At 36.2% G+C, this 10,000-nt stretch overlaps 1 protein-coding gene across 1 annotated transcript in view; it reads right to left on the bottom strand.

Annotated features, from left to right (window-relative positions):
* Positions 1 to 180: 180 nt before the first annotated feature.
* The window catches only part of LOC125040712 (venom phosphodiesterase-like), a 33,026-nt gene continuing 23,206 nt past the window's right edge, over positions 181 to 10,000 (bottom strand). The window contains exons 7-18 of the mRNA XM_047635406.1: positions 9,783 to 9,890; positions 9,430 to 9,661; positions 7,391 to 7,472; positions 6,139 to 6,274; positions 5,866 to 5,986; positions 5,353 to 5,528; positions 3,369 to 3,588; positions 2,790 to 2,902; positions 2,218 to 2,353; positions 1,062 to 1,269; positions 690 to 837; positions 181 to 590 (exon numbers count right to left, since the gene is read on the bottom strand). Of these exons, the coding sequence (XP_047491362.1) occupies positions 363 to 590; positions 690 to 837; positions 1,062 to 1,269; positions 2,218 to 2,353; positions 2,790 to 2,902; positions 3,369 to 3,588; positions 5,353 to 5,528; positions 5,866 to 5,986; positions 6,139 to 6,274; positions 7,391 to 7,472; positions 9,430 to 9,661; positions 9,783 to 9,890 (1,908 nt within the window). The 3' untranslated portion in view covers positions 181 to 362. The remainder of the gene's footprint in view (positions 591 to 689; positions 838 to 1,061; positions 1,270 to 2,217; positions 2,354 to 2,789; positions 2,903 to 3,368; positions 3,589 to 5,352; positions 5,529 to 5,865; positions 5,987 to 6,138; positions 6,275 to 7,390; positions 7,473 to 9,429; positions 9,662 to 9,782; positions 9,891 to 10,000) is intronic.

Below are 10,000 nucleotides of genomic sequence, written 5' to 3'. Positions count from 1 at the left end.
ATATTACTTAATATATATATATAAATATATATATATATATATATATATATTATATATATATATCAAATTAAATTGAGAATAAACAGCTAAAATATACTTAAATGATTCTTTTTAATGTATTTGTAACCAAGGGTGACTCCATATTTTCAAAAATAGAAATCTATATTATATTTCTTCCACAATCGGGGCTTCTGCTATGATTATTTCACATCAGAAATTTATATTTCATTTGTAACATCAGATACATTATATCACAGCTTGATAATTTGCAGAGTTTACACATTCAGGTATGTCTCTGCACAATCTTGGAAGGAGAATACACATTATCATATTAACCAAAATGCTTTCGCACTTATTACCCTTTACTCTGCATTAACCTCTTCAACAGGAATGTTTTCTGATTTGCCATTCCTGTTGTTCACTTTCCTTGTTGTAGCTCTTTCAGCAGGCAGATCCCACACAGCAGTTGGTTGAACTGTTTTGAGTATTACTCTATCACGGATATTGACATTTCTGAAGAATCGCAAGCCTGTCAGTAGTTCTATGTCTTTCACTGTTGTCAAGTGGTAGTGCAAGTATTCCATATCACTCTGCAATAGCACAAAAGGGAAATATAGAAAACCAGTTCTTTTATAAAACTGAAAAATAATAGCAACAACATATACACACATAACTTCACATATACTCACCATGAAACAATTATCCTGGACATCTGAATTTGGAAAGACAAATGGTAATACATCCAGCTGCTCTACTGGACACTTTGTAACTGGAGAACCATTACAAGAGGTAATCACTAAATAGTAATCACTTGGGACCAGTGGTATCACTGTTTTCCTGAAAAATATTAAAGTATGGTTACTCTGTGCTGCTGGAGAAGAATATACAATCTGCAGCATTAAAGAACAACAATATTATTTTATTGGAAAGTGCTTAGAAAGACTCATATCAGCATACAATGGAATTGAAATGTAATAATTAATAATGCTTAATATTATGAAAAATATACACACCACATTATATACATATAACATTAAATACAATTAACTATAAATACTCACATAACATCCGGCATATTATCCTTTTTCCCATTAAGGTCATAATCAAAGACAGGACCAAGAACAACATTAATTCCCCCTTTATTTGCTGCCCACCACTGAATAGCTCCGATCATGGCTTTATAAGCGCCCTTCATGTACCCAGCCTTCATAGGAGCCATGTTAGATAGTAGGTAACCTTCTGCAGCCAGCAGTTCCTGAGTTTCAAGTTCTGGAAAAAAAAGTTAAAATCAAAATGCTGGCTCTCTTTACGACTAAGGAAGCTCAATTAAGTCACTGAGTTATTACCTAATAAAGTCGAGTCAAGACTTGTGTGTGGCGAGGTACAAAATATACCTACTTAAACCTCACACAGTCAGAACAGCCTATGCACAGAAGCAAAAGTTTAAAACTATCACAGAATAACTAAGTGACACACAGAATATAGTATACTCTAAACTACTTATATGGACCACATTCATTTACAACAACTAATCCTGGATTAATTGCTGGCCCTGTATGGACCACATACTTATCTTGGTCACCCAAAAAAAATGTTTTGAGTTTCAAACATAATGACCTGATAAAGGACTTGGTGCAATTTTTCAAAACAGCAACTAATTTATCATGATGGTATCTATTTCATATAAATCATTCTTTTATCACTGTAATGTTGATGATACATTTGTCTTTATGATCACTTGTCATTGAGAAAAATAGGAAAAAACCCGCTTCCCATCCCACATGCAGCAGTCAATAGCTGATTGAGTATGGCAGCCCACAGGCTCGACCAATCAGCTTCCAGATAGCCTCCCCTGAGACTAGACAAAATTGTCAACTCTTACTGAAAGGGTTCAAGTTTATTCTGCATTATTAAAAGCCACTGGATGCTCATACAATAAATTAGTTAAGTTTGGTGATACGATAATGTTTAAAACATAAAAAAAACTGATATTAGTGAACTGACAAAGTGTATGTCATGAAGTATCTGTATGAACCACTTCATACAATATATTACACACTAACCAAATAAAATTATAAATTTATACATTATTGTTTCACCTCAAATACACAAGGCTTTATCTAGTCTACATAAATACAAAACAAATTACTGAAATAGTAATAAAATGCAAAATACGCTCACAAAAAAGAAAAAAAGAAAATGCATCATCTAACATACCCTCAGGATATAACTGCATAAGAGTTATTTCCTTATCCTTATAAGACTGACTGTTAAGGATATTGTCACACTGGTCTTCTTGAAGTCTTTCTAATCTCTGGTCTGCTTGCCAGCATGGTGGAGGTCTCTCCGTCTTCTGTAAAAACAACTGCTTTTACTCAATGCTCTACCTTTACAATGCAGACTGAAATATGCAGTGGTATTTACTGAAGTTTGAAGCATCTTACTATTCTAGTTTTATGTTCCTAATGATTATCATAAAAAGAATAAGTAGTGTTTATACTGACAGTTACTCGGTTTTAGTAACAAAAAATGCTGATGAAGAATGTCTACAACCTAGTTACTTTATTATCAGAAGGAAAGGGATTTAAACTTCAAATACTAACCACAGATATAAAAACAATCTATAGATAACTGGTAAGTGCCATTATTGAACCATTACAAATACTTATTTCTTGAGCACATGAAATTTTTTTTTTTTTTACATTTTTGAGCATTAACTTTTTTATCCCAATGGCAATTTTATACTATTGTCTGTATTTTTCAGCACAGCAGTAAAAAAGGAAATATACCTCTTGATTAACCTCCGTGTCCTCATTTTTGTCAGGGTCTTCATTCCCTGTTACTATAGTCTTGTTGATTGTGAAGCTCACCCATAATCCAAGATTCAGCTGCTCTTGTAGACCTGGCAGTTATAAAAATATTTTTTATGAAAAAATAAATGAAAATAAGTGCAGTTCCTTCCTTAAAAGTTCATCAGTCTGGGTTAATGATTTGTAACTGCCAATTTTGACTCTTGTATCCAAATACATGCAAATTTGAGTGGGAGATATGTGTTCTGGATGTAAGAGTCATAACTGGTCATTCACACATTAACAATGCTCCAGGCTGAACTTACAAATGGAAAATTAAAAATTACTTTTTCTGATCTATATATGGCATTTTCATAAAACTAAATGAAATTCACCTTTCATTTTACTTCAATAAAACCATACTAGCAAGATTATAACATGATTCAGAATACAAATAATTGCAAAAGCAGTTAGCAATTCTGTTGTGATCAACACTCAAGTTAGTCCCAATTTTCCCTGAACCAATACACATAACCAACTTTTTTCCTTAGAAAAAAATAGACCAAGCATTGTACCAACCTATAACATAGTCACTGTGTAGGAGGATCTTCATCTTTCCCTGTAAATGATCTGGATTGGAATATCCTACAAGGCCCCATGGATTATGGTAATTTTGCTGGTGGAACAAGTAGACTTTCAGCTCCTCTTCACTCATAGCATTTGCAGAGTCATCATAATCCTCAGTCTCGGTAGCATTGTTGGTGCTGTTACTGCTGATATTTGCAGTAACATAATCTACCTGGAGAGAAAGCATAACCATATTTGTAATCATAAACTAGAAATTAAATATTTTCATCTGAAAATAAAATATAAAGTAGATACCCAATAAACTGCTTTTTTATATTACTTTTTTTTTTCATTATCATTATTATTCTCATCATTAATAATTTATAAAACCCTTATAATCAAACAACTGCTATTTGGCAAACATGCACAATTAGCACAATTTAGTACTCATGTTTAATATCAAACCCAATATACATAAAACCAAGCTCTTATACATCAAGCTTACAAAGAAAGTACATTGACAAAACTTATAAAGAGCTAAGAAACAGCACAAATCATAAATGTTATAGAATAACTCAACCTGATAAATCATGATAAGAAGTAGGAACCAATTTAATAAATATAAATAATAAACAACTGTAAGATGAACATGATAAAGAAACATTGAAATGATGAAGAAACTAGGGTGAGCAGGATTATGCAGGTACTAAAATAGAACATTAATGGTAAATGTAGTATAGGCAATCTACTTACAGAGTTTATCATCACTCTTATCGACTTTATGATGACCTTGGAACTGATACTTGAAAAATTTATGCAAAGAGATTACTGAAACTCTGAAATATATTTTTAACTATAGGATGCCTACATTCACAAACTATCTAATTCATTGTATGTATACGCAGTAACGCTACCATAAAAAAATTATATTCTATCAACTTATACAATTGATGAAAGCATACAAAAACGGCCGCATTTGAGAGAATTGAAGATCATTCTGTTGTAGGAAATGAAACTCTACATTTAGTATATATTAAAATTAATTTCCAGAAGCCACCTGTTAAGACGAAATCAACGCAAATGTACCTTGGGAAAGACCCATGCACATCCAAGCCAAATTATATCAAAAGACTTTTTTTTTTATCAAATGCACATCCATTAAATATGTCAAGCATTGTACATTACTCTCTACGTAGATTTATTAGAAATACTTGAACATCCGCCGCCTCCTACCGGCAAACTTGAACGATTGTCACAGTGCTCATTGCTCGAAACTTGTTTACAGTGCTACTTGTGTTTTCGATTCGCATTCGACATTCCGGTGAAAAAACAAACGCTAAATAAAAGTGCCAAGATCTCGTGAATGACACTAAATTCTGTGAAGTACAATAACTGTGATCCAGCCGCAGAAGGTCGTCAGAGGTTCGTCCCTTCCCACATTTCCTTCCGTTTCGGCCATAAGGTAAACTCTAATTGCATCTGTAAATGTACAGGATATTGTAATTGCTGAAGTAGCCGGGTAGAAAATGTGATGATTGAAAAAAGGGAGAGGGTTTAGAAGGATTTTGCTTCCATCTTGTTGTGGTAGTATGTACACTAAGGATGGGGTTTGTTCATTCGTTCGCGTAATACCGGATCGAAAATTCCGTGACTCAATCTGAGCTCGATTTTTTTGTTCAATTTTCCTCTTTCTTTCTCATCAAAAAATGCGATACTTGTCTCGGTCTTTTAATTTTCCACTTTCGCTGACTTTTTAAAATACACCCTCCCCCACCCCTTCCCACCCAAATCCCACGTTTCCCCACGCGATCCCCTTACGGTAGATGGCTCTTGGCTTGCCCTTGGCGTGTGCGACCTTACTATATATAGTTTTACACTACGCAAACTGAAAGAATCTTGCATCATCAAAACACTTATATCGAAATGCAACATAAATCCATCGTAATCTCTTCAAACATGATCACGAAAGTAAAGAGAAAAAAGTATTTAAACTTACTTCAGGTTCCACTTGCTCTACGAAGATACACATGCACGTTTCTTCCGTTGCATTGTCAGGAACTTTTCTCCTATTGATCAGAGGCAATATCTCTTCCTCTAGGAGATTCTTGTGTGTGTCACGAGGAGATCGCTTCGGCATGTGGCGTAGTAAGTGGTCCAAGCTACCCAGTGTGCCTAATGAATAACTTATGGTTGTCATTCTTACCTCATTTATCTTACAATACATATATAAGTTTAATTTCTTTCTAAATTTATCAAACTGAAGTTAGTTCGAGAGAAAATTACACACACACACACACACACACACACACACACACACACACACACACACACACACACACACACACACACACACACACACACACACACATACACACACACATATATATATAGAGAGAGAAAGGGGGGAAGGGAAGGAGAGAAAAGGGAAAGAGTGTATATATATATATATATATATATATATATATATATATTATATATATGCATACACACGTTTTGAACATATTCTCACCATTATTGGGACTTGGCTTGACTTTAATAAGGTGACTCATCAGGTTGTATAGCTCAACATTCCGGAAGCTACGCGCTGTATAATTCACTTTCAGATCTGGTCCAAAACCAATGAAAGTTGCCTGTAAATGAACACAAGAAAGTCTTTATCAAGAGGTATTAAAATAAAATAATAATTTTCGACACTACTAATTCCTGTGCCATTTTTCTCTCTCTTTACTTCTAAAACCATGCAGTATATGGAATAATAATTAACATTCATAGTCTTTCTTACCTGCATACTTGGTTCCAAATTATTGAATCCATGTTCACCTTTCTTACAATAATTCTTAGTGTCTACTACAATCCGGGTATCTGGTTTCGTGTCCAAAATAACTTCTTCTATTCGGTCGTTATTGGCATAGTGGTATCTGCAAGTAAATAATAAATGAGACAAAGAAGATATACATAATGGATATGTGTATCGCAGGGTATTTCCAATTCATACAACGGGTGGCTTTAACCTGTATATATGAAGAGTTTTCCTCCTCGTACAATTAGTAATGAAACAGAGAGGTACATAATGGAAATTTGTGACTTTATGAGTAGTTTGTATGGACCTTGTAATACAGGTTCTTTCTAATTCAGTCACTGGTGTCTGTAACCTATTTATGAAACGGGTTCCTCCTCGTATAAATTGTAATTGATCAACGGTTCCAAGGTTGGGATGCGCGAGTTTTTGAGGTGCGTGAATCGATTGCAGGAGGTGCGAAAAAAAGTGAATAAATGTGGAATTTATATTCAAGGTTCATTTGAAACATATCGGTTATTATTTTGGGATCAACTAACGTGTAATGTATATTGTATGCTGAGTTTGAAACTTGCCTGAAATCGAATACATTCATCCAGCCTCCGATTTACATTTACGCTCAGTATTGATATTTAATACACAGGGCTTCATATTTTGCGCACACAAATCTCCCAAATAATGGACGTTTTTTTCAAGAATTTGCCGAACTTCAGTACTCCTCGAATCATGGCTGTTGCGAGTGACAGCATGACATTATTCCTTTGATTTTCCTGACATATATATAATATCTATATGATATCATCGCTAGACATGTGAACGAAACAAACGTAATGCTAATGCAATATATGTATGGACTTATGGTAACAAAAATGGTGGAGACACTTGATGGAATGGGTAGTGTGTGTGAACTGGATCATAATTACGTTAAAGCTATTTTGATAATAGCTTGATAAAATGTTATTTTTATAAACAGAAGAAATAGAAACAACATAGGCATGCCAACTTGGATTATCGTGCAAACATTTTTCCCATATTCCCATTCCTATTCCTAGGAAAACAATCCAAATCTCTGTTGATCGCAGATGTCTCTTAGAAATACGTAAAAATACCAGGTAGTCAGAATCCAATCTTGACAAAGATAGACAGAAAATTGAATGCTCATTTTTTTTTTTTATTATTATTATTATTTTTTTTTTTTTAGATTAAAGTAAATTTTGAACCAACGAGACTTACTAACCTTCGTGGCAGGAGATACTTTGGGAGAACTCGTACTCGAGGGTTCTTGCACTGGGACACCGATAGGATCTCCTCTTCCACAGCTGTCAAACGAAGTAGAAAAAAAAAACGTGATGATTACGGTAGTGGTCATATAAATATTACACTTTATGACAGTGAACTCCCTCCCATTGACGATATCTGTTACTAAAACAAGAGAAAAATGGGGTGGGGGGGGGGGGGGGGAATACAACCCTAATGTATACATTTTAACGTATAACGTAAAAAACAACAGCTCGAGAACGGGGACACTTCACTGCGTATTCTGTCCTTTTTCAGTGGCGGCACTGCAAGTCATTTTTCGAAACGTTTTGCTAATAAAGCATACACTATGCAAACAAAGAAATGACAAACGATGAAAGTATATCACCAGACCATAATTTAGAGTAAGGGTTAGTTAAACAGTCTGTAAGGACAGTGTCTCCTCGTCATTTCTGGAAGCCCCGGCCCAAGGCTCCTTCAGTTATGTTATGCTTACTGATCCCTGGACACTTCTGTACACTGACAGGGTCCAACTTGTTTCAAAGGGGGAGGGGCACGTAAAGGATGCCAAATACCGAAGGTGCAAAGCCATTGGCATTTCGGTGGCGTTTCCATGCATTTTGAAGCTCACTGGGGCGCTTGATTACGTGAACATAACATTAGTAAGAAGTAGGTACTCTAGACTCTCGGAGTATAAGAAAAAGGCACGTGTAATGAAAATGATGGACGTAACAATTTCAGCCGACATTTCTTTACCAGTTATCGGTATTACCTTATTAACCAAATCATCCACGAATTGCCTTATATCGTGAATTCCTCTACCGTGAAGATGTAATTGAGGGGGGGGGGGGGGGTGTCAAGTCCTCGCCTCTTACGTGACAACTACAGGCCGGCATCTGGAGAAAGATTGTCATCCTCTCGAGAGGTGTCGAGATCATTCGTCACAGAGAAGTTGGTAAAGTCATCGACGGGACCGGTCATAGTCAGCGCTGTTGTGAAGACTGCAGTGGCAAGAAACCCAAGGGCGTGGCCGAAAACTTCCTCCAGACGACCGACCACTGCTTCAAGTTTGTAAAGAGTTTATGACAATCGCTTTGTTCGTGGTGGCTGGAAGCCTTTGACGTCCTTTGGCTCTCATGACAAATGCCTCATTATGATGATCAAATGAGTCCGTTTTAAATTGGGTAAATAGGAACATTATTGTTCAGTCATCACCGATTGGCTCCCGGCGTTGTCTTCCTCCTCCCGGAAGTAAACTATGTCTTCATTCCATTTATCTTCCTTATTCTTGGGGTGTAAGCTTGTTGCTAAGTAAAATCGTACTATTTTGTTCCGAAATCATCTCTGATGGCATCGGAATAGTCTTCTGAATGAAAATCCTCGTCAAATTATTAATTGGATACTTATCTGGTTAATAAGATAATCATTGCCAATGTGGAAGTCGTTAGAGCACGAGACCAGTGGTTTGATAGACTCACCCACTGAACGTTAAACAACTTGAAAACCGCAAATGGCCACTCCCGTTCAAATAGATATCGGTAAAAGTTATAATTTGAAATCAGTCTCCCAATGGCTTTCAAACGTGGAGGGTGTCTCCAATTCCTGGAAATTTATAGCTAACTAGTTCCCGACGGCGACGACCCTGATTTCCAGCCTGGTTCACCTGGCGTTCATCGTTTTTAAGGTATGAAAATACCAACTCAGTTGTATGTTCCCAATCTGTAAATTCTGCCTCGCACTCTACTACACGTTTTCAGGGAATTGGACAAGCAAGAATTCTTAATAATGGTAATGACGGTACAAACATATGGTAACATCCCCAATGAGGGTTTTGCCCTACCATTCATTGTTTGTCTCTGGTATAGTAAAACGTTGTGTGATGGAAATTCAGCCAATAAAACAATCACAAATATCAGTTAAACAAACGTATATAATATTAATCAAGCACAGGAACTTATGCATTATCTCAAAATGTATAGTTGCGTCCTCTGGCCTCAACTTATCATTCTCATCCCTTACCTTTGTCTCCTGAAGCTGCCCTTAGTCTTCCCACAGCACCCGTGAACACTTCTGCCTTTTTAGTGATATTTGGAAAGAAGCTCTCAAGGTAGAAGGAAGAGGAACAGGAGGCAGTGGCGGCCCCGTGGTCAGAAACCACCAAGATGTTCAGGCATTGGACGAGGTTGGTGTTATTCAAGGCTATCATGAGTTTCTCAATTTCTTTATCCACTAAGCTGAGGGAATACTTTGCCTGCAAGGGTAAACGGGGGGGGGGAATTAGCTTCGAAACGATCACTTTTTCCATCTTTTTTATGGTATTGCAGCTGATATGTCTACTTGCGCTGCGTCTTGATCTTGAAGATGTTATTTACCTCGTCAGAGAAGGGACCGAATTCTTGGATGGCGGACATGGGCTTCTCAAAATACACCATGATAATATCTGGCCGTTCATCAGCCGGAGAGGTTAACCAGTTTTGGACCTGTAACGGATTGAAAAAAAAAGTCAATCATGCTCAATTTGCAAGAGCTGCAAAAGACAGAAATCACCAAGTAATGAAGAAAATTCTTTATATGCTTTTTCTTTTTTCCC

Source organism: Penaeus chinensis, chromosome 29 (assembly GCF_019202785.1).
Source record: "Penaeus chinensis breed Huanghai No. 1 chromosome 29, ASM1920278v2, whole genome shotgun sequence".
NCBI classification, from domain to species: Eukaryota; Metazoa; Arthropoda; class Malacostraca; order Decapoda; family Penaeidae; genus Penaeus; species Penaeus chinensis.
The sequence above is the reverse complement of the archived record's forward strand: the minus strand, read 5'-3'. Positions and strand labels throughout refer to the sequence as shown.